The 24,512-nt window shown below is 40.5% G+C and overlaps 2 protein-coding genes and 2 long non-coding RNA genes across 6 annotated transcripts; 2 read left to right on the top strand and 2 right to left on the bottom strand.

Annotated features, from left to right (window-relative positions):
* Window positions 1–552: 552 nt before the first annotated feature.
* LOC144019023 (uncharacterized) lies at window positions 553–10,407 on the bottom strand. Of its 3 annotated transcripts, none has more exons than XM_077521814.1 (4): window positions 10,172–10,407; window positions 9,329–9,478; window positions 8,894–9,025; window positions 553–1,903 (listed from the first exon to the last, which is right to left on the bottom strand). In XM_077521814.1, exons 3-4 carry the CDS (start codon window positions 9,021–9,023, stop codon window positions 1,008–1,010), a joined length of 1,026 nt encoding a protein of 341 aa, XP_077377940.1. In that variant the 5' UTR covers window positions 9,024–9,025; window positions 9,329–9,478; window positions 10,172–10,407; the 3' UTR covers window positions 553–1,007. The 3 variants fall into 3 exon arrangements, with proteins under 3 accessions (XP_077377940.1, XP_077377942.1, XP_077377941.1); XM_077521816.1 differs by having other exon boundaries at window positions 553–1,900; XM_077521815.1 differs by lacking the exon at window positions 10,172–10,407 and adding an exon at window positions 9,857–10,010.
* Window positions 4,579–5,776, top strand: LOC144019068 (uncharacterized). Its single transcript, XR_013283587.1, has 2 exons — window positions 4,579–4,705; window positions 4,909–5,776. It is a non-coding gene; the product is annotated as an uncharacterized LOC144019068 (long non-coding RNA).
* Window positions 6,164–8,332, bottom strand: LOC144019064 (uncharacterized). Its single transcript, XR_013283582.1, has 4 exons — window positions 7,871–8,332; window positions 6,925–7,168; window positions 6,641–6,824; window positions 6,164–6,540 (listed from the first exon to the last, which is right to left on the bottom strand). It is a non-coding gene; the product is annotated as an uncharacterized LOC144019064 (long non-coding RNA).
* An 876-nt stretch (window positions 10,408–11,283) lies between the features above and the next one.
* Window positions 11,284–23,448, top strand: LOC144018985 (uncharacterized). The gene is made up of 7 exons (XM_077521751.1): window positions 11,284–11,512; window positions 12,268–12,861; window positions 19,488–19,593; window positions 20,938–21,071; window positions 21,309–21,593; window positions 22,779–22,892; window positions 23,070–23,448. The coding sequence occupies exons 1-7, from the start codon at window positions 11,440–11,442 to the stop codon at window positions 23,327–23,329; spliced, it is 1,566 nt and encodes a 521-aa protein (XP_077377877.1). The 5' UTR covers window positions 11,284–11,439; the 3' UTR covers window positions 23,330–23,448.
* The last annotated feature ends 1,064 nt before the right edge of the window (window positions 23,449–24,512 follow it).

The raw sequence follows: 24,512 nt of genomic DNA, 5'->3' as shown, positions 1-24,512 counted from the left end.
GATATGGATGAAGGTAAAAATTAAAACCACATCTTTTTAAATATAAATATATACTTTAAACGTGCCCAAATGTCATCTGCGCTTGCGTACAACACAGACTGTCATCTTGGATATCTACGGTACGCCTTCGGGGACAAACATGAAGATGCAAACCTTACGCGTACCCTCAAACTGTACATATACACGTTCCATTTGTATTTTCATACGCGAGGTTTTTCCAAGAACCTCTGCTGGTATTAGAATGAACGTGAACGCGCACTTTTTTCTTTCTTTTTCTTTTTTACATCACTACACGACAGTACAAGTAGGTACATTCTTATTCTCGAGACACTGGCACAAAATATGGCTTTACAAGATCATTAGATTGTATATCAATATTATACTCAGATTGTTTTCTACTACATTCAGTTATGTCACCATTTATTTATAAGTAGTCAAGCAGTAATAATTGCATTTTTTGTAGTGTTTTCCTACAACATTCAGCAACTTGCCCATTCTAGGCTGACTCATAAAATTCTATTTTTATTAATATCTAAAATTATATAAATCACACAACATAAACAGGATTTATTCAACTCAGGTCAATGTACAGTGTATGCGAGTACTCATTATTTAAAAAAACAAACAAAAAAAAAACACATTTACATTTCAGGATATGGTTATTACAGACACAGTGTTTGATAGTATGTAACTGTGTCAAACATATAGTGGTAGCTATAAATATTCGTGTAAAACTTCAGCAGAAGGCGCGCTCCATTATTAGTATATGTCAGTGGCATCTCAGTCCAACTGCCATTTTGCAGGGGTATTGGCGACGAATCAAGATCAGACAGCAGAGGAAGAAGAATGCTGAGAAGAAGCTAGAATCCCAAGTGCCTTAATAGAAAAGAAGAAAACATGCATAAAACAGCTCATCACTCTCTCGGTGAAGCCTCAACACAACACAAACATCAATAAATCATTATCAATGAATGAAAATTGAGTCAAAATGGAAGCATTTACTTCACTTAGCAGTGTCCCCACATGTGTGAAGTCAAACTGTTCTTATGAGCATAGCTTTTACCACAAACAGTACAACTGAAGGGTTTTTCTCCTGTGTGTGTTCTCATGTGCGTGACCAGATGCGGCTTTTGAGAGAACGTTCGATCGCACAAAGAGCAGCTAAAGGGTTTCTCTCCTGTGTGTGTCCTCATGTGCGAGTTCACATAATCCTTTGACGAGAATGTTTTGCCGCACACTGAGCAACTGTACGGTTTTTCTCCCGTGTGTATTCTCACGTGTGTTATCACGTGCGACTTGTGCGAGAACGTTTTATTACAGAACGCGCAACCGAAAGGTTTCTCCCCTGTGTGCGTCCTCATGTGCGTGATCACATAATCCCTCGAGGAGAATGTTTTCTTACAAACTGAGCAACTGAACGGTTTTTCTCCCGTGTGCGTTCTCATGTGTCTAATAATTTTCTCTTTGACGACATTCTTGCCGCAAGCTGAGCAGATAACACGTTTTTTGTGCGCCTGTGACGTTTTCTTCCTGCCACGGGTTGTCTCCTTCTCAGAGCATTCCCACTCTTTGTCGTCGCCTTCGCAGTCTGCGTCGCTCCTCAAAGTTTCCGCTGTGTCGTCGCTGTCTGACAACGGAGCTAAGAGATTGTCTGGCGGCGGGGCTGCGCAGTTGCCTCCACTTGGACTTTGACGATGAGGCTGTGACCACTCGGGTGCTTCCTCTTCATCGTCTTCACTCTTCACGACGACGTCCAGTGGCAACTCCTCCTCTTCCTGCTTCACGTGGGGTGGACATGGCTCCTCCTCTTCCTCTTTAATGTGGGACGAGTGCAGATACTCCTGCTCCGAACTGGAGCTCTCCGCCTTGGGGTGATGGTGAAGTTCTTCCGGCTGGACGCCTGCTGGATGCAAGCAACACAGCAAACGTTTGGCTCACAGAAAGTCAATTATATTGTAATTCCACTAAATGCGACGTTAACATGGTTTTAAAAAGCAAAGGCTTCAATAAACGCTAAAACTATTCATCACCGCTAATTAGCCATTTTTGAGGGGACTTATAAGCACGGCACGTCTCGCTGCAATGTGATTGGCTGTTTGCAGAGATGAAGACCATTGAGAACTAAACGAGCCACCTCTTTGAAGCTAATGACAGAGGCCAAGCAGAGAGGGGAAGGGTGAGCAGTTAGACACACAGCCACTGGGCTAACTCCAGCCTGGATGCCTTTTGGCTTTGTTGATTAACTCCTTTGCTCCCAATAACTTATAAATACGTTTTTGTTTTTTTTATGTTTTAAGTGTCCCAAAGACGTTTTTTGTTTGTTTGTTTGCTTGTTTTATGCTAGAGCATACAGAAGGCTTTGATGCAGCCTCTCAACTGCAAAGAACAGTTGCAGAAATGGTAGTTATTACACATACAGCCAGCAGGTGGCAGCAGAGCAAAGGAGATCAACCAGGGCCATGTTGGAAAAAAAACTCAACTACTCACAAGTTTAAATAATTTGCGAAAATTGATGAAACTTAGCTATATTCTAATGCTAACGGAAACAGATAGAAATATACTTTTTTTTTAAAGAAAAGACTGAAAGAAAAGACTTTAATCTTTCTTTTGATAGGTTCCATGTATTTATAGTAGTAGAACACAATATTCTGTGGGCCTTGCAAAATTAGTCAAAATCCAGAAAACAACCGGGATTGTTTCTGTGAAAATGGCGAAAAAAATATATAAAATTGTGCCAGCGGGTACCAGTCCCCAAAGACAACATGAGTAGCTTGCAAGTTAGTTCTAAAAAAAAATAGGTCACCAGAGATGGCACACTGTGACTTACTAAGAAGAACTTTAAAAGAAGAATGTTCATATTTTTTTGTTTAAACTCAACATAGTAGACATTTTTAATGAACCAAATATTCTATATTTTGTTTAAAAATACAAATTTCAATGGAAAAAAAATGCTTTTCATTCATACAGAATCTAATATGTGCCTACTAGCCAAACAGACCTCAATCAGGGGCTCGACACTGCAACCAATTCACCCGCAAATGCGGCCAAATGTACTGGTGAACAATTAATCCAGTCGCTCAGCGCATGTTTTAATGCGTGGTGCAACGGCCCGGCTCATCTTTGAGCCGACGTCTGTAATGCATCAAGCACCGCTTCGGGTCGTACATCCACGGAACGCTCTGCGGAGGCCAACTTCAAAATAAAAGCCTTTCAAGTAATGCATTGACGTCAATGCAATTGCCTTGTTACTTGGGATTTTGAAATTGACCCACATAGCGCGTGGAAGGATTCGCAGCTCAAGGTGGCTAGCTTGACTCGTCATCACGCGACTGTCGACTTCCAATATCAACACGCCACCTCAAAATTATATTTAACTCATTTGCTCCCAAAAACGTATAAATACGTTTTTTATGCTAGAGCATACACACTTTGGTTTGATGCAGCCCCTCAACTGCAGAGAACAGGTGAAAAAAATGGTAGTAATTACAAAAAATGACCAGCAGGTGGCAGCAGAGTATATGAGATGAAACAGGGCCATGTTGAAAACAAGTTTTTTCCCCACAATTCTAAGCAGATTTGTGAAGAATGATGAAACTTAGCTATATTCTAATGCTACAAAAATAAAATAGATAGAAATATACTTTTTTTGTCATGTTGAAAGATCTTTCTTTTGGGAGGTTCCATGTTTTGATAGCAATAGAACACAATATTCTGTGGGCCTTGCAAAATCAGTCAAAATCCAGTAAAACAGCCAGGAGCGAACGGGATTGCTTCTGTGAAAATGGCTGGGAGCGAATGAGTTAATTGCCAATTAAAGACGTTAAGAAAGTTAATTAGTCTGTCATTGCATGATATGGCACAAGTCTCAGGCGTTACCAACTAGCCACGAGCGGGAGCGTAAACACTGACAACGTTCGGCAAGCTGCATTCAAATACTGTCGGACATTTCAAACTCAGACAGAAAAAAAGTCAATCAACGCATTAACCGTTAATAATTGCAAATATATAAACAATGTAGTCTTTCTATCAATATATAAAAGCTGTCATACATAAAGAAGAAAGATAAGTGTGAAATCTTTTTTTTTAATTTTATTTATTTTTTTACTTTATTATAATCAATGGTCCATATAGTCACGTCTGTTTAACAATACCTAATCATCTACTAGGCTTCCATCCGCCATTCTAGTTTTTCAAGTTCTTTTAAATTAGGCTAATATAAAATAATTGACCTGTTTTATTGCAGACAAATTTTGTTACAGCTATAATGTTGAGTCGCTGCCAATCTTGACGTCAGCTGAAACTCCGCTATGCAAATTGAGACAATGTTACATTGGCAAATACAAATGCAAATGCTGTATCTGCCTCAAAAAGGGTGCGACCGGAACCTGTGTGGTGCGACCGACTGAAAAAGTCGGTAGCATCAGTGCCACCAGTGCAAAAGTTAGTGCAGAGCCATGTTTATCAATCATCGTATGAGATCTAGATGTACAGATAATCAGTTTTGTTCCCTCTACATTACGCATGGCTATTTGTACTTAAAGCCCCAGTGTGTAGCTCACTACCGCCATCTATCGGTCAAACAAGATAATGCAATGATTTTAAGCACACGAACTACGGCGTCTCAGAGAGACCCTACTTCAACAGCCTACCACCAATTTCACCGGAACAGAACGCAAACAACTTCTGGTATCCCTCGAGTGATGACGTAAGTGAATTGCATTTGTTAGACATACTGTACAGACCCCTAATATTTGTGATTTAGTCATTTAATTTCAGAATTAATATTTTTGTCGGCATTGTTAGGAAATACTGTACGTCAGCTAATGATAATGGCTATCTATGTTCATATTTGTTAGTGCAACTAAACTATGCAACAGAGAACACACAGTTATGTTATATGTTTTATAGACATGTGGACCATCTCAAAGAGGGCGAGGGAGACGAGGAAGAGAACGCGGAAGTGAACGCGGTGTCTCGTAACGTACAATTATGTCATCATGGAAAAATAATTCCATTCGAGCATGCATGTGAATGGCTCAAAACATACCTTTGCTTGGAATATGTGGTATTTAGATTACATCGTTTGCTGATATGTTTAGTATATCGTACAAAAATAATGGTGTTAACTGAACTACACAGATGCAACTCAGACTCGTAAACCCCCCCGTGTCTTGTTGCTACTAACCACTCAGAAAAGTGCTGCTTACAAAAACATTTGAAACCCTTTACTCAGATATCGATTTGTCACCATGTTGAACAATTTTACCTAATAAATATCACTAAGCAACTTAATTAGTTTTGATTGAAGATACAACAGCTTCCTTGTACTTCGATGTGCAGGAATTTACATGGCTTTCACAAATAGTCTTGCTCATATAATAATGTACTTCATTGGCTCAGTGACTTTCAGTTCATTGTTTGGTACCTCATCTGACATACAATTGTTACCTTCTTGCAGAGACTCGTACAGGAAATGACCATGGAGGAACATGAAGATATCCAAGTCCAGCTGATAGACTGACACCAAGAAATACTTTTTGACACATTGCTGACACATCAGCACCACCATGATTTCCTGTACCTGGATCCCAGACTGCAGCACCTTGGTGACTTGTGGCAAATAAGTGACACTTTCCCAGATCCTCGAGGACAATACAAAGGTTTTTTACCTGGCATATAATTAGTCCATGTCTGACACTTGCTGTAGTTTGTATAACTTGTATATTGTTGTTGTGTGTTAATTTGTACATTTTGAATAACTAAAAAATACTATTTCCTTTGGCGTCAACATGCAGTGTTCATTCGACACCTAACCTAACACTATTTTACATGACTAGAAATGTAAAACATCAAAAGCCTGGAGAATTATTATAAATGCTTGCAATGACAAGCAATTCTTCATTGGCCAATGAATGTAAGGTACAGTACATGAAAATGAATAAATAAAATAAAGTAAAATAAAAGTCTACATGAAATGAACATATTAACTAAAAAAAAAAAAATGCTGTTATAATATAATGAGCGACATGAATTGCAGTTGATCCAGAATTTTACCAATACGCTGTGCATTTCAAAATATGGAAAATAGACATACAGGTTTGGGCCAAAGGTAGTGTTACAGAGCAGGTATGTGTTGTACACAGCTAAAATATCTGATTAACTCAATACCATGATGGTTTTTTTTTTGTGTGTGTGTGTGTGTGTGTGCTGACATTGTCCCCCATTAACATTGCAACATTCCTCAAACTCTCCTGAACACATAGTATGATCTGTAACACTACTTTTCGCCTACTCTATGATGTTATTGGGGCAAAATCAAGGAAGGCTTGTCCATTGATTGTGTGAACAGACTGCAGTAAAAATGAAGTCACTTCAATGTTTGCTGGTTTTATTAAGTTTGACATGCTCCTTGACTGCACAAGTACATGTTATGGAGTGAGGGCATGTTCCCACCAACGATGATATCATATTCGTCAAAGGCTTGCTGAGGAAAGTGAGGGAGGAGTCACTCCATGGCTTCAGACACCTGGTCAGCAGGTCCTGTGTAAAACAAGTGGTGCTTGTACATGTGACCATTCCGTATTGCTTCACACAAAAAGTTAATGTAGTGTGCAATGCCGTCCATATGTAAATGACATACCAAGACGTCGGCTGACTTCAGTTTGTTGCAGCTCAGATATGGTAGGTAGAGATACTGGTGGTACAACACTGAAGCCTTCTGGGGTCCTCCATTCAAGTGTCCTCATTCGGGGCATTCCAATTTGGCTGCTGAGGAAAGTGAGGGAGGAGTCACTCCATGGCTTCAGACACCTGGTCAGCAGGTCCTGTGTAAAACAAGTGGTGCTTGTACATGTGACCATTCCGTATTGCTTCACACAAAAAGTTCATGTAGTGTGCAATGCCGTCCATATGTAAATGACATACCAAGACGTCGGCTGACTTCAGTTTGTTGCAGCTCAGATATGGTAGGTGGAGATACTGGTGGTACAACACCGAAGCCTTCTGGGGTCCTCCATTCAAGTGTCCTCATTCGGGGCATTCCAATTTGGCTGCTGACTCTCCCCTTGATATTTTTTTTTCTTGCAGGTCGGTGATGTATTTAAACGGTGCATGAATGCTTGTATACATCAGAATATGGTTCTGGAACCCCTCAAGTTTGGCTGTTGATCTAGTGTGACACAAACAAAAACACAATTATAAAATAAAATAGAATAATTGATGATACTACTATATGTCACCAACTTTCCAACAAAGCCCCCAAAATAGAGGTAAGATCTTTAGTTTTTGGGCCCAAAACATTGTATTAGCTAGATAAAAGTAACTTGACTGCATACTGCATAGAATATGCAAAGGCTGCTTGCTTGTCGAATTTCCGTGGAAAACGTGGCAGCCTGTAAATTCTTGTGCACCCAATTACACAATGGACCAGTACACACTTGAGTGAGAGAGTTCAGACTCTAGCAGTGCTTACGGTACAGCCAGCATTTAAGTCCAGAAAGTTATTCCCTGCCGAAAATTAATTTCGAGAACACTATTTTCACCAACCACAACGAAAATAATTTTCAACTCCTCCACTAATACAGTATGCTTTAGATTCTCCATTGAAGTTATGGGCAAATATACCTCCGAAATCACAGTTACATTACATTACACAATAACTTGCGCATTTACTCTAAATATAACGTGCCAGCGGGAATCTTTTTTTTTTTCAAAGCAAGTAGCTACATAACGAAATCGTTCGAGTGGTGCGGAGTTGCTAATCAACAGCTACAGTGATCGTAAAACAAAGGTACGAACATCGTATTAATTAGTACAGTGTATACTTTTTCTCTCGCTCTCAAAACGTAAACACAAATGTACTCTTACTTACCGGTCAAGTAGAAAGCAGTCGAAGGCACCGGCACGTCCCAAACCTAGTCTGTTCCTCATTTCTCTCCATCTGGCAAATGCGGCTACAATATAAACTCTTGTTTTGTCGCGCTGAAATAAAATAAATTCCCAAAGTAAGTGTGATGCTTGATAATGCTCTCTTCGGGGACCGGAAACTCTTCTTCTTCGTGGAAATGCGGTCGCCATACAAACCGGAAGTGCGTTCCAAAAACGCGTTAAGAAATGGAGCGCTGAAATTTGTGTTTGACGGCACCCGTAGCAGAAAGATGGCGGCGAAACATGGCGGACACTAGAAGCCGCGGCTCGGACATGTAAGATAATTTGCGATTTCTAGACTAACCGTTATATTTAAAAAAAGTACGTTTATGCGATACAACATATCTTTTTACATACTACTAACACAAACAATTGTTTTTTTTTTCCGAATGATTGATTGTTTCACCACTAGATGCCACTGTATAATACTGAGTGTACCTTTAACTCATTCACTGGCAGCCATTTTCACTTGAAGCACTTCGCTCCCTGCTTTTTTATTGGATTTTGACTAATTTTGCAAGTCCCACAAATATTGTGTTCTATTGCGATAAATAGATTAAACCTACCAAAAGAAAGAATAGTCTCTTCTTTCATCAGGAAAAAAAAAAAGTATATTTGCATCTGTTTCCGTTTTACAGTTATTAGCATTAGATTAGAAGAGCCAAGTTTCATCATTATTCAAAATTGGTAAAAAGAGCTTGTTGCAACGTGGCCCTGGCTGATCTGTAATACTCTGCTGCCACCTGCTGGCCGTTTTTTGTAATAACTACCATTGCTTTAATTAAACCACCTCTTCATGTCAGAAGCTGCATCAAAACCTTCTGTTTGCTCTTGCATAAAAAAAAACAAAAAAAAAAACGTATAAATAGGAGTGAAGGACAGAGTATTCAAAAACGTATTTAAATGTTTTTGGGTTTGAATTAGGTAATTTAAATTGTCTTATGCAGAGGTCTGGTTTCCTACGTACTCATACTAGACAACTTGGTGACATCGGCCTCCTCCTCCTCCTCCTTGATGTGGAAGGGTGGCGGATCCTCCTCTTCCTCTTTCACACGAGGGAGCGTGCGCTCTTCTCGGCGGACGATCGTCTGCTGCATGTCTGCAGGACACAAAGCGACGCACAATGAAGACACAAAAAGGACTCTGCCAGTCACCTGATCCGGAAGTCAAACTTAATCAAAGCGTTCCTGCAGCTTAAGTGTAGAAGTATTTCAATTCAAGATTTCTACTTCAAATGGACTTTTAAGACTTGTACTTTGTTGCCCCAAATTGCCAAAGTACATGAATGACGAGTCTTGAATTAACATTGGAAGACTTTTGAAAGAGAGTTTGAAGATATTTTTAGCATGTTAAGATGTGAAAGTTACAAAAGGTGTGTCGTGTGATCGAGGAGTCTCCGTACCTACGACTGTCTTTGTCACAGTTTCTTTGATGTTTTGGAGTCGCTTGTGACGCTGGCAAGACTTTAACGATGAGGTGCTTCGTGGACTGAAGCATGAGACTTTGTTGGGTACCCAGTACGGATGAGTTTCATCCCAAGGATGAGGTTTACCTGTTAATAGAAGATAAAAAAATGTAAATACATGACACACTAGACATATCATGTACAACAAAACGTTTTCTAGCCAAAACTCATGAGCCATTGAGTTTTATCTTTATGATTTGTCAATTACATCTTAAGTGAGTTCAGGTCCAGAGCAACGGCGGAGTTTCTGAGTGTTGTTGAAAAATAGCTTTTTTCTATAGTAGAGTTTTTAAGTTGCATTTATGGATGTTGCGCCAAACTGACAAAGTCATGAGAGCAAATTAGGAAACCTTTGTGGCATAGTAGATTTGATCTTTCTTCTGGGCTTCTCATCCTTAATTTGGAATAACTTTCGACAGTCAAATAAAAACATTTTCCGCCCCTCTTCCCCTGACTTTTACATACCATAATTACACACGGTGAAGGCATAGCAGACGTTCTGCTGCCCACCGTATAATTGCAAATGACGCTGGCAGCCGGACTTTCCCTACCAAGAGGGCCACAAGCAGTGCATTCTGGGTAATCAGTAAAGGCTGTAACCCTCTATAAAACCCTGTAGTAACCTCAGTTTCTCCACGCTTTTTCATTAATAATTTTTACCCACCAAGCCTGAAGAGCAACTATTATGACTAATGCAGTCTACATTAATGACACAACTACGCTACGCTTTTGATCCACTGCAGCGCTCTCACCCCCCCCGTACGTAACCAGTAAACGCACCTTGGACAATTTGAGTAGAGAAAACTGCATCCCGTCGTTGCCATTGTCGCCCGCTCTCCTCTCTTACTCGAAAAAGTTCATTTTTGACATTTTAATGTTTTCTTTTACGGCGATTGCAACGTTATCGCCTTCGCGCTTGTATGTTTCTCGACTTCGACGGCGTCTTCCGCGTTTTCTTCTTCTGTGGTGGTTTGGCAGAATCTGTTTTGACCGTCAAGGCAAATCCGCCATCTTGCGGAGGTATTTAGGGCCGTCACGTGACTTCCTCTGTTCAGTCTTGGAATAATTTTCAGTAAGTATTGCAAATTTGAGGCGAGTCCTCTGAGACACAACACTGGCAAATGGATTGTGGGGAAATGTCTCTATTAAGGGTAGTTAATTGACTGACAGCAAACAGTGCGTTGTATTCAATGGATCGCTTTCAGACACTGTAAGCCTAAAATGCGGAATTCCTCAGGGCAGTTGTCTTGGTCCCATGCTGTTTAGTATTTTTGTAATGATATGTCATATGTTTTACATAAGGTCTGTATGACTGTATATGCGGATGATGCAGCTGTACAGTATATAGAATGGAACAGGTCATGCATATAATACATACAATAACAATACTGCCGTTTAAATAAAACATCTGGAAAAACTTCAGATTTCAGTCTGTTCTCAAAATGACTACCCACCTCTAACAGACATGGCTTTTATACAAGACAAGCCTCTAATACTATTCTTTAGCTGTCTTTATCAAGAACTACTCTTCAAAATACTTTTATATACCGAGCCATCTCATACATGGAACATGTTACCTCTGCAAATTATGTCAATGAGTAGTCATGATGCCTTTAAAACAAATCTTTCAAAATCTGTGATTAGTGGCGAATTTTTGCTACATTGATATAGGTATAATTCACTTGTCTTGTTTTTTATTCACTCTTCTGTTTCTTTATTTCAAAAGTAATTTGATTTGAGCTGATGATTAATTGGTTGCGCTTTTGAAAATGTATTTATGGTCATGGTACTACTAATACTATACGAATACTGTACTGTGTACTCCAATCTGTACTCCACTTTTTTTTTATTGACGTATTTAATACTGTCGCTAGATGGCAGCCGAGGGCGATATTTACTATAAACCACCATCGAAGAAGAACAAAGGGGCGGTCGTTAGCCTGCAACAACGCGACAAAAAAAAAAAGAGATGGCGACCACGTGAAGTCAACTAAGGAAAACGAATAAAAGTTTAAATAAGTAGCAGGGACGCGATTTATAACATAACAATGACGTACGAGGAGAACAAGCGAAATCGGATGGAAAATATTGGCGACGATCCTATCGTGTTTTACACCAAAGGTATGTGCACTGTCCTACTTTTTTTTTTTTTTTTTTTTTTAAATACACCATGTTCGAAATTGAATAAAACGGCAGTGCATGGTTATGTTGTCAGTTGCCGGAGCGATAAGATATATTCGTGGCATGGCGTGAACGGGCAATTTGCCATGATTACGGTAGCTTGGCTATGAAAGTGAAGAGGACACTAATTGTTGGCGCTTTGTAGGTGGAATGGGGTTGCGAACACGCAACCGAGGGGCACAAAGTCGGAAGCACAAGTATTTTTACGCAGCCCATACGTCGCAAACCGAACCGGAACCAAACTGATGTGAAAAAACAGTCCCGCCTCTTCCGTGGCATATAACCAATTCTTTACTATTCTTGCCTGATGTACAGCTTTAGCTGTTCAACAGTCCGTTGTTGTATTTTACGCTTTATATAGCTCCACGTCCACATATTTTCATTGGGAGACTGGTTTGGACTGGAGGAGGCAGGCCAATCTCGTACCCGGCACTCTTTTACTACGAAGCCATGCAGTTGTAGTAGGTTAGCAGAATGTGGGTTGGCATTGTCTTACTGTAATACGCAGGTGCGTCCATGAAAAAACAAAAAAAACGCTGCTTAGATGGCAGCATGTATTTACAAAACCAGTATGCACCTTTCAGCATTAACGGTGCCTTTACAGATGTGCAGGTTACCCATGCCCACCTTGGGTCGTAAACCTGAAACACGCCATGGAGATGTTTTACTGTAATTGACTTGTTTTTATTCTGCAGGTGTCCAGCAACCGATTGGTTGTCATGAAGAGCTTTCCCTTCAGCTGCTACCGCACATAAAACAGGAAGAGGAGGAGCCTCAGCCGCTGTATGTGAAAGAGAAAGAAAAAGAGCCCCAGCTTCTTCATATTAAAGAGGAAAATGAAGATACACATCTCACACTTGTTAAAGAGGAATATGAGGCTCCACAGCTCACACACGTGAAAGAGGAAGAGGAGGCTCAACAGCTAACTCGTGAAGATGAAGATCCGCAGCTCCAGTTAACTAAGGAAGTGGATCCAAACCCCCTCCACGTAAAAGACAATTCTCAGCTTCCTTGTGTTAAAGTGGAAGATGAAACGCCACAGCTTCCGCACGTGAAAGAGGAAGAGGAGCCTCAACCGCTTGTTCATATTGAAGTCGAAGATCTACAGCCTCTGTTAATTAATGTGAAAGAGAATCCAAATCCCCTCCACATAAAAGAGGAAGGCAGTCATCCTCAGATTCCCTACGTTAAAGAGGAAAGTGAAGATGCACAGCCCCCGCATGTTAAAGTGGAAGAGGAGATTCAACAGACCACTCGCGTTAATGGACAAGAGGAGGAAGCCGATGTCGGTAAGTTACCGCCAACTTCTCTGCTGACTGAAAACCACAACGACAACACACCACCCGAGTCATCACAGCAGCACACCACAACTTGTGACGACGGCTGATGCAGACGTAAATTTTACTTAACTCCTTTGCTCTCCAAAACGTAAAAATACGTTGTTGTTTTTTTGTTTTTGTTTTTTAAGACTCCCATAGACATATTTATACGTTTTTTTGTTTTTGTTTTTAGTGTTAGAGCGTAAGGCTTTGATGCAGCCTCTCAACTGCAGTGAACGGGTGAAAAAAATGGTAATAATTACAAAAACGGCCAGCTGTTGGCAGCAGATTACACAAGATCAACCAGGGCCATGTTGAAATCAAGCTGTCTCCCGAAATTCTAAACAGATTTGTGACTAATGATGAAACTTGGTTATATTCTAATGCTAATTGCTGAAAAACAGAAACGGATAAAATGTACCCCCCCCCCTGATGAAGTGAGAGACTAATCTTTCTTTTGGTAGGTTCCATGTTTTTATAGCAAAATAACACAATATTCTGTGGGCCAAAGTCAAAATCCAATAAAACAGCCGGTAGCGAAGGGGTTTGCTTCATTGAAAATGGCTGGGAGTGAATGAGTTAAAAACCCTTTAGAGCCGATACTGGCGAAAAGGCGTCAAAGTTAACGTGGCAATAGCCAGATGGATATGTAGTATCTGGTACCGCTCTTCAGTAATTTCATCAGGAAAAGGCGGGACATTCTCTGCAGTAATTCGTGATTGGACGATGCGACATTCTACACGTTTTGTTTTCAACCAATCATGGCCACTGATAAAAAATGCGTTTGTGTCCGTTCATCGTTTTTGTCGAAGAAGGGGGAAAGTACGAACTTATCAGCTAGAAATGCACAAAGCCACCTCTCGCTGTTCAACATTCAACAAAGAAACTGTGAGTAATTCTGCGAGAACAGAATTGTAGCGTGCATTCGTCCATGCTAGGTTTGTTTGTTAGCCCCGGCATCGGTGCTGGCTTCCTGGTTTCGTCTCAGTTGCATATCCTCCCCCACACACCAAGTACAATGTCGTTATGTGATTGGTCCGAACCAGAACGACAGTTATCTGCGGGAGCGGTACAAGATGGTATTTTGCGGAGTTTGTGAACGCACAAATCCCGCGAGAATTCGTCTAGCGAGAGCAAGGTTTCATCAAAGTGGTTCCGCTCAAAATGCGCCCAAAATAGCGTCTGTCTTTGTTTCCTGCCGGTTCATTTATTCCAAAAACACACCTAGGAACCTTTGACAAGCATTAGTTTCGGTGGTGTCCGACCGGAACGACACTACATCCGTTTCCTGGACCGCGGACTTCAAATCGTGAGCCACGTCAAACGTCTGCTCCACAACTTCAGAAATTCGTCTGATTCGAGGTAAGTTGTGCTGAAATAAAAAATACGTACCGTCTTATTGTGTACTTGTTGCTATCACGAGGTGATAGACTTTCTATGATGAGTATTTTTGAAGCTCTTTTACGATTTCGTTTTGTTGCAAAGTTGCTGCACTCGACTACAAAAGAATGAGCCCACCCCGCAAACGTAAATACGTTTTAGCTCGACGTTTTGCAGCACTCGCACGCGTTTTATGTACAAACTGTCGCACTCTTTACCATCCTTTAGTCATTATAAAAATAAGGTGTTGCATAACGAAGGTCATTTCTGTTGGTTATTTTTCTGTAGAACAAAATATGAGCACATCCTTTTTTGTGCAAATTGCGCAGATCATGTGTATCTTGGTCATTCCAGACTTAGACACATTTTATTTAGACAATGCCACGCTCATTATCATATGTGGACATAACAAAAATAATGTGTTGCATAAACAATGTAATTTCTGTTGTTTACTTTTCTATATACCGTAATTGCTGGACTATAAAGCGCACCTGATTATAAGCCGCAACCACTACATTTCTAAAGGAAAAAGCATTTTGTCCATACATAAGCCGCACCTGACTATAAGCCGCATGTGCCCACATTGAAAATGGGATATTTACAAAGAAAGACGGTACTATGTAAGTGAGGACTAGTGACCACTTTCATTATTGTAAGCAGAAGATCTCGCCTACCCACTTTCAACCTGCAGAATGGAGGCAAGTCAATCTTCCCCAAGTCATGTACAATCACGGTGTCACGGCAAAATTAAATCACCATGTAGCAACAAACTAGAAAGCACTACCAAAACCAATACACCAACTAGACCACTAACTAGCAGAATAATTATCACAGAACTTGCATTTTAAACACCCTTTCAATCGCCAGTGCCACAAAGTATGCGCTCCCAGCGATATCCAGAGCTCCCGATGTTCAGCATTTGAAGTTTCTTCCTCATTGAACGTCACCGTCCCCTCACTCTCTCCCTCCCCACACTCGCTGATCACGTCTTCTTCGTATATTAGTGTACTGTCAATCAAACAATTAACTTTAAGTGGTTCGTTAAGCTCTAAAACAAGCAAAAAAAAGAAAAAACAAAAAGAGGACACATGCTCACTGAACATGCACGCTTTAACTTAATGGCAGAAGTTCCCCACTTCTTTTCATGTATCCTTCCGCCGATGGCCTCATTCACAGTACAAAATAGATCCCCGAAGATATCAATGTGAAAATAAATCAATTTGTCGATGGGAAATCCTCCCACACAAAAAGAGAAAAAGATCAAATATTGTCTCCCTTCCAGGGTTAATTTAATTAATTTTATGACTACAAATGCTTGTTACGGTTCAGGATGAAAAATTCATATATTAGCCGCATCATTGTATAAGCCGCAGGGTTGAAAGCGTGTGGGGGAAAAAAAAAAGTCGTGGCTTATAGTCTGGCAATTACGGTAATGAAAAATGAACACAGCATGTTCTGCTAACTATCCAACAGATGCAAGTGTATCTTGATGGTTTTCCACACATTTTATTTAGAAATTATAACCGTAATTTCTGTTCCTTATTGTTCTGCAGAACTAAAAATGAACGCAGCTGCTTTGTATGCTAATCGAGTACCTCGATCCAAAGTTCCTCCTGTGGAGAGTGATGAGAGCGCTCTCAGTGATAGCGATAGCAGCGATGGGGAGTACACGCCTAATAAACCAGCTCAAGGTGAGTTTGTGTCAAGTTTGAGCTTGTTTGACATCTATGGATGTAACGGTATGTACACACTGAAAAGATAAAAATGTGTGGTCTTTTCTAAAATGATTTGTTTTCGACACCAGGTGATGAAAGCAGCAGCAGCAGCAGCGAGGATACAGAGGACACGAGCAGCAGTGAGGAAGATGCCGACGGGCCGCCTCATCCACCTCCAACTACCAGTGCTGCACCTGCGAGAGCTACTAGAGTGAAAAGAGACAGAACACAGATACCTTGGAGCACTGTAAAACAGCAGAACTCTGCAAAAGAACTTCTTGTTTGGCAAGGTGCTCTTCCTGATGCTGGTTCACCAAGATTGCCCATTCAATATTTTAGAGACTTCTTTGATGCTGAACTTTTGGACAACATTGTAGAATACAGCAATATGTATTGCACACAGCAGAACCCAAACCGTGCCCTCACATTAGACCGGCCGGAACTGGAACAGTTTCTTGGCTGTGTACTGTACATGAGCATTTTTGGATTACCTCGAGCAAGAATGTACTGGTCCAGTGGAAGTCGAGTACAGCAGGTGGCGGATGTTATGACCCGAGACAGATGGGAAAAAATAAAATGCTCCATTCATTTATGTGACAACACGGCACCCAACAATAATGACAAACTTTACAAAATTAGACTACTAATTGACGCGCTTCTCCCCAAATTCCAAGCTCTCCCTCAGGACCAAATGTTGTGCGTGGATGAGCAAATTGTTCCTTTCAAAGGCAGATCAAGCCTAAAGCAATACATCCCCAAAAAGCCATACAGATGGGGATACAAAATGTTTGTGCTTTGTGACACGAGAGGTCTGGTACACTCATTTGATATATTCACAGGGAAAATAGATCCAGTACCGAACCTACCAGACGTAGGAGCCAGTGGCAACATCGTGCTCAAGCTTGCGCAAGTCATTCCTGAAAATGTCAACCACCTGCTGTTCTTTGATGACTGGTTCTCGTCCGTGGATCTGTTTGTTGCGCTCGCAAACGCGGGCATACCTGCGCTTGGGGCCGTGCGGCACGATCGCCGGCGCGGGTGCCCTTTCAGTGCAGACTCGCTGATGAAGAAGGAGCGAAGAGGGTCGTTTGAAGAGCAAGAGGCTCTCGTGGGTACCGTGGCCATAAGAGCAGTCAAATGGTTTGACAACAGAGGGGTGATTGTCGCCAGCACGTTTGCCAGCGCCCAGCCCGTTTCGAACGTCAAGCGGTGGGACAGGAAGCTGGAAAGGGACGTGTCTGTGGAATGCCCAAGCATCATCGGCCTGTATAACAAGTTCATGGGCGGCGTTGACGCCCTTGATGTGCTAATTTCATACTACCGCATCCACGTCAGATCAAAAAAGTACTACCACAGGCTCTTTTCCCACTTTGTGGACATGGTCATTGTGAACAGCTGGTTGCTGTATCGACGTGACGCAGAGCAGCTGGACGTTCCGAGAAAGAAGCAAATGGATTTGCTCTCTTTTAGAGCGTCCATTGCACAGGCCCTCTGCATGCAAGGAAAAGATATGACAAGGAGGAAAAGGGGGCGGCCTTCAATCGATGTTGACAGAGACTTTGAATTGAAGAAACGTCGAGGTCCAGTCAAGGCTATCCCAGCAAAGGAAGTCCGCACGGATGCTGTGGGCCCCTGGCCAGTGGTGGAATGTTCGCGGCAACGTTGCAAACTCCCAAAATGGAAGGGGCAGTCCATTTTCAAATGTGCCAAGTGTGATGTACATCTGTGCTTAAACCAAAAAAATCATTGCTTTTCTGAATTTCACGTGTTGAAAACCGATGGATCAATAAAAGCGTGTTCAAACCTGAGGTGGCAACGTGCCTTTTTTTTTTTTTTTTTTTTTGCTATTTGTTTTACCTTAGTGGACTGTTATTGTTCATCGGCATCGTACCCAGTATTTTAAGTGGGCCGGAACGCACCGGTACGGAGCTCCGGCACTTCTAAAAATCTCACTTGAGCGTTCACGTACTTCCCAATGTGCAAAAAAACACTATCAGCGTTCCAGTACTCTCGACACTGCATTTATCCCCAAAAGCTGTTCCGGAGAGCATATAGTATGGAATAGGGGTGTGCCAGAAAATCGATTCATAAAAAAATTGAGATTATCATTTATTAATCGAATCGATATTAATATCCAAAAATCGATTTTATTTAAATTAGAAATGAAGAAGGGGAAAAGGCAGTTGTAGCCCAAATGCTGTTTTTGTGGTAAAAGGCACTTAGAATTAGTGCTGTCAAACGATTAAATTTTTTAATCTGATTAATCACACTTTTTAATTTTGATTAATCACGATTAATCAGCTAAATTACTTGCGTATTCGCGCAATATAAAATAAATACAAAATATCGTAATATTTTGACATTAACGCATTTTATTATCTGAATGTCATTTGCAAACATTGATTAAATGCCTGTACGCAATTGCATGCATGCGTGTATTGCTCAAATCGTAACATTATCATATCAGTTGGGTGCAATTCAGCAATTATTAATTAATTAAACGCAAATTACTTTTGTTTTATCTAAAGTCCCGTCGGGGTGTTTTTTAAAGCGAAATTTACCACCGAACACCAACTGGAGTCACCCCGCTCATTTTGGAACAACATGCGTAGGAAATGGCGTGCATTGACCTTATCACTGACCTGTGCAGCCTTCAATGTAACCATCCGCAGTTACGTTCAAGGCTCAAGTGCGGTCCAAAAAAATAGTGCGATTAATCTGCGTTAATACGTGATTAATGCGACAATTTTCTGTGATTAATTAATCTATTAACGCTTTAACTTTGACAGCCCTAATAGCCTAATAGGAGAGTACCTAATAGCCTTCTAGGTCCACTACAGAGGACAAATTTGAATTGCTGGTAGTCAGGAGGATATAAATAAAGTTGACTATAGTCAAAGGAACACTTTTAAATAAATTTAGCATCTATTTGAAAGTAAAAACTAGTGTTGTTCCGATACCGATACTGGTATCGGCAGAGGCGCCGATACTGCATTTAAACAGTGGTATTGGTATTGGTGACTACTCACAAGTAGCATGCCGATACCATTAATTCCAACTCTAATATAGGATTTTGGATGCAGCATCTTGTGTCTTGCTCGAACACGACATTCACTGATATGTGACATGCTCACTGCATGCCGATCTAAGATATCCTATTGGCCCTTGAATGCTCTGAACCAATGGCAGGACAGCTTTTTCATGTTGAGGAGAAAAAAAAAAAACAACCTTACACACCGGTATCGGCCGATACTGCAAAGCTGGGTATCGGTATCGGGGGGCCAAAAAACGGTATCGGAACAACACTAGTAAAAACGCACCCCCAATTTTTTTTTTTAATCCTTGGAAAATTATTTAGTCAATATTAAACATGTTCTAACTGTTGACGGGAAGTCAATGTAGTTCCCAATTCCATTGATTTTCTTTCTTTCACATTTTTTATTCTTTTGCTTTATTTAAAATATTATATTCATTTTTTTTGTAACTTTCTTTCTCTTACAGACTGTTCTAGAATTGGTCCGTTCTGTGATCAGCTTGCGTTGCAAGATGGCTCCTCGCAAACAGTTGACAGATCTGACAGTGCAGGAGCTGGCGGCACTGTATTAAGGTGCGTTTACACCAGACATGAATTTAACTTCATTTGAATGATATAATTATCACGATATTGTGGGTCGGTTGGCGATACAAAAAAAGGTCACAATATTGTCCAAAAAAAATTAGCTCATACTTAAAAAAATAATAATAATAAAAAGCACACAAAATTGTGCTTTTATATAATACAGCAGGGGTGTCAAACCCATGTTAGTTCAGGGGCTGCATGGAGGAAAATATATTACCAAGTGGGCCGCATCGGTAAAATAACGGTATAAAAACGATTGCCGTTGCATTTATATTGTTCCCAGAATGCATTGCGTGGCGCAGTTAATGACGTTATAAGGACGCTAATCCTTGTCATATCTATTTGTTACCAGTAATTGAATTTATGTCGTATTTAACACGTTTGTCGGTCTATTATAAATAATAATAATTAATAATAATAATAATAATAAATAAATAAATAAATAATAATAATAATAAATAAATTAATTGCTTAATTAATTAAACAAACGGTAACTTTAAGTTGTATGTAAAATAATGACACGCAGGACGATTCCTCCATACAAGTTGCATTGCTCATCTGAGGACTGCTTGTGAAGTTACAAATTTTATATATTTTGATTGTGGCCGACTGCTTAATTAGTCCGACATTGCAATTTTTTTTAATTTTTTTTTTTAACTTTACAAAATCATCTCACGGGCCGGATTAAACCCCTTTGCGGGCCTGATTAGGCCCGCGGGCCTTATGTTTGACACCACTGTAATACAGCAATGAAAAATATCGAAATTTTAAATATTATATAACAAAAATATAGAAATATAATATATATTGCAGCATTTACTTGCTAATGCAAGCACACATTGAGTTCCTACACACAATGACTCGGTTCACAAGCAAATTACGTTCCCCCTTCATCTGACCATTAGCGTGGATTAGAAACATAGAAGGGCCAAAACATGCCTTGTGAAAATTAAACTGCACTAAGGATCTAGCCACCAGTGGGTGCTAGAACTGTACAAATGGAAATCAACCCGACTTTTTAAACAGATGTCCTGCTTTTAATGTCGTGACATGATGACGACGATATATTGTGGGAGTTTTAATATCGCGATATAACGATATTGATATCGTTACATCCCTACGTTTGAAGCGATTACTTACAAAGCTGACGAAAATAGACACAATTTCATGTCAGGTGAACTTGTAAAAGTTTGCTTTTTCAATTTGCCTGAGTTGAAATTGTCTATCTCAGGCCACAAATTCATGAGATAAAGCTTCATGAGCACCAATCCGTGTCAAATATATTTCATTTTAAGACATCCCGGAGTTGTTTGTTTGTTTGTTGTTGAACAGAACAATGAATGCCAAACTCATCGTTGCTGTCTACGAGCACCCGGAGTTGTTTGATAAGTTCTCCTGGCAGTACCGAAACCGTGCCAAAAAGAATGAGGCGTGGCAAGTGGTGAGCAAGGCAGTTGGCGTACCTGGTGAGTACATTTGTGTGACTCGATAAACATTAAATTGTGCAAATACTGTAAGTAATGTGGAATCAGTCGATATATACCCCGGGAGGTGTGAATTTTTTAAGCTAGTTGAAATCTGTACAATGTAAATTGGAAGTATTATGTGGGAGTTGGGCGGCAAAAAAAGTGTGGAGAAAAAAATCACAATAACAACAAATAAGACTAATTTGGAGGTTTTGTTGTTTTGTTTTTTCTCTGCAGAGGTTATATGCCGCAGAAGATGGAAGGGACTCAGGGATACATATTTAAAGTGTTTAAAAGAAAGTAAAAGGGAGAAAGAAAAGACGAGTAGCTCGGCAGCAGAGCCACCGAAGAAGTGGAGGTACTCTGCGAGCATGTCATTTCTCAGCCCCTTTGTGTCGACGAAAGGGTCGAGTGGTAACACGGCGCATGGTGTCGAGGAAAACGGGACCGCGGAGAATTGGGAAGCAGAAGTGGCACACGAGGATCGGCCGGAGGCAGCGGGGCCGTCGTTTGACCGAGGAGGTTGGTCGCTCGCTCGCTTTCTCGCACCAGTCAAGCTCGAAATCATTAGTTTTTGTATCGCAATTTGTCAGTAAAAATTTCAAATCTGCGCCTCCATATAGACACATTGAAAAGCAAAACTGAAAGCTCACCAAAGCTATACTCGGTCAGGTCACACAGGCTTTCCGTGCACCTCGGTTTGTGGGTACAAACTTGCTCTTCATGTTTTAGTTCAATTTTTTTTTTTCCTTTGGTACAAATGCATACTGTAGCAGCCAATGTTAAAGGTCCCCTGAAATGAAACGTTCACTTTTTTGGGGTTTTTGATCATAAATCTGCCTTACTATAGCCTAAGTCCCCAAAGCTATGAGATAAACGATCCATGTTTCCCTTTCCTATGACCGTTTGTATCAAATTAGCTCAAACAGCACTCGCAAACGGGCTGTTTCAACAGGTCGGTTTTACACGTCACTAGCTCAGCGTGAACTCCATCCTCACAATTTTCAACCCCTCCCCCCACTGGAGATTTCCAACCCATGAACAAACAGCAGCAGCAGGAGGACATCATGGCAGTAAAACAACCCCATGTACAGAGGACATCAAAAACATTTTTCTTCTGCCACAGAAAGGCTTGTGGTTGGACTGTATTTATGCATTCAATATGCCCAAGCAACTCCCAAAACGTGTGTTAGTTTGTGGCAAACATTTTACTGACAACTGCTTCAGTAATTTGGGGCAATACAAACGTGGATTGGCAGAACATCTTACACTTACCCCGGGATCGATACCAACTATTGAAACTCAAGCACACCCAACTCATTTTGTAGTCAAAAAGCACAGAAGTCTTGGCCACGCCCACCAAAAGCCGCTTGTTTGATTCGAGGCTAACAGTAGACCTTCCTACCTAGTGGAGCCTGCAACTCTACATCAAGGTACAATTTCCTGAACATTTCTTTTGATACAGTATTAGGGCGTCCAGAGGATGGCTGGTGTTATTGCTGTAAAGTTAATTTCAGGGGGATCTTTAATAAAACCCTTGCTTCAGTTGTGTGAGATTTACCTGCAAAAAGAATTTAGGCAAATTTGCGGATGAACCAAAACTGCTCTTCAGAGGCTAAAAGCTATTTTGAACGTTGGTCGTTTGTTTTGGTTTCACTCACTCGCTTGTCTTTTTTTTTTTTTTTTTTTTTTTTTTTTTTTTAACAGTTTTACTAGATTTGTTACCTGAAGGTGAAAAAGAGCATCCAAGTGTAGCTCCTTCCGCCACAGAAACGGAACATCCAAGTGTAGCTCCTGCTGCCATAGAAAGTCCGCCTTTAGGTATGTACATAATGATCACCTGGATTTGTACGGCTGTAACAAATCCAAGTGGTTAAATATGGTTTTCGCCATGACAAGTACTTTGGTCCGTGCGATATTTTATTTTATTTTTTTTCTTCCTGTGCCATAACAAACTTTCGTATCACACAATCAATGTGGTGTTTCCATTTCTTACAGGAAAGACAACATGTAAAAGGAGCGCTCCAGGGCTTGAGACGGTCGAGGAGATCGAGGAGCACCTCCTGAACTACTTGTTGAGACAATGTGACTCCTCTCCTCTAAAGCCCCCGCCCTCGGAGGATGAGCTGTTCCTTCTAAGCATGATTCCGTACCTGCGACAATTGCCACCTCAGAAGAAGCGATTGGTCAAAGATCAAATTCAGAAATTGATTTATGACGCCAGCACGAGAAAGCTAAATTTGGACAAGTTGGAATAAGATGTCATGGTGGAAAACAGTCTTTGCTGGGAAGGAACCAAGTTTTGTACTTTGGTTGTTCATTTTTCTGTTGTTGAAAATGATTCATTTTTGCAATAAATCCATTTAAAAAAAATACATATACAGTATATACTCTTTGGACAAGCATGCATTGCTGTCAATACATACGTCAACAACCTTATGTAGTCTATCACTGGTTCATCTTGTCTTCTTCATAATAGTTTGTAGATTTCTTTTGTTCAAAGAAATAGTTTTTCCAAGTGAGAACATTTCTGTCTTAGCCAGACGAAAATAAATTTCAAACCCATTATGTGCTTTACTTTGTTGTGATGGAAGTAATATCAAAAGTTCAGGGCAATGTCATGTTAATTTCATAATTTGCAGTGTACGGGTTAGCTGCTAACAGCGTCCCAGGAATGATCTCATCAGATCTTTCTTGAGAGGAAAGGTCTCATGCAAGGTCATTTGTTCAGAATCCCACCACTGTGTTACACACACCAGTCATTTAACACACTGCACTGTGTATGACTGTTGATAGAACAGCTATAAAAAAAATAATGTTGCACAATACAAATAAAACAATATAAATGTGAAGTAAATGGCAAGGAGGAGAAATGTGTTTGTGGAACAGTAGTTTTACCGCAAGTCATTATTTTGGTGAATTTACATTTGGAAGGTGCTATTTTAATTGCCTCTTGAGTGTTTAATTTTTAATCTAATGTGCTTATTCAGACAAATATTTTTTTTAATAACTGGGGGGGAAATGGCAATTTTGTTGTCTTTAATATTGCCGCAAGATGGCAGTCGGGCGGTACCCGTCATCAAAACACCGCCGAAGAAGAAATGGGTGGTCCTAGCGCGGCATCGAGACGAGACAAAAACCATGCGAAGAGGTTAATCGATTGAGGGAAACCTTTTTAAAAAGTTGACTTAATAGCGACGAATAACGTTTTATTGTTGTTTAACATTACGATGGCGTCGTACGAGGGAAACGAGCGCCAGCCAAAACGACAGGAAGCTGTTGGCGAGAATCCCAAAATGTTGTGCACGGAAGGTCTGTTTACTACTTAAATGTTACCATTTTCATTTTTGAAAAGAGGGAATAGCATTGATAGCAAAATAATAGCTAAACAATGGGGCATATGCCACGGAAGAGGCGGGACGTGATTTTGCACATCAGTTT

The sequence above is a fragment of the Festucalex cinctus genome, chromosome 5 (genome assembly GCF_051991245.1).
Source record: "Festucalex cinctus isolate MCC-2025b chromosome 5, RoL_Fcin_1.0, whole genome shotgun sequence".
In the NCBI taxonomy this organism is placed as follows: domain Eukaryota; kingdom Metazoa; phylum Chordata; class Actinopteri; order Syngnathiformes; family Syngnathidae; genus Festucalex; species Festucalex cinctus.
The sequence above is the reverse complement of the archived record's forward strand: the minus strand, read 5'-3'. Positions and strand labels throughout refer to the sequence as shown.

Coding starts and splice junctions, on each gene's coding strand:
- LOC144019023 (XM_077521814.1), bottom strand. CDS start 9,023: ATGCAGCAGACGATCGTCCGCCGAGAAGAGCGCACGCTCCCTCGTGTG. Junction 1,904..8,893: donor CACCAAGTTGTCTAGTATGA/GTACGTAGGAAA, acceptor GCTTGCATCCAG/CAGGCGTCCAGCCGGAAGAA.
- LOC144018985 (XM_077521751.1), top strand. CDS start 11,440: ATGACGTACGAGGAGAACAAGCGAAATCGGATGGAAAATATTGGCGAC. Junction 19,594..20,937: donor GCTGGCGGCACTGTATTAAG/GTGCGTTTACAC, acceptor GTTGTTGAACAG/AACAATGAATGCCAAACTCA. Junction 22,893..23,069: donor CATAGAAAGTCCGCCTTTAG/GTATGTACATAA, acceptor CATTTCTTACAG/GAAAGACAACATGTAAAAGG.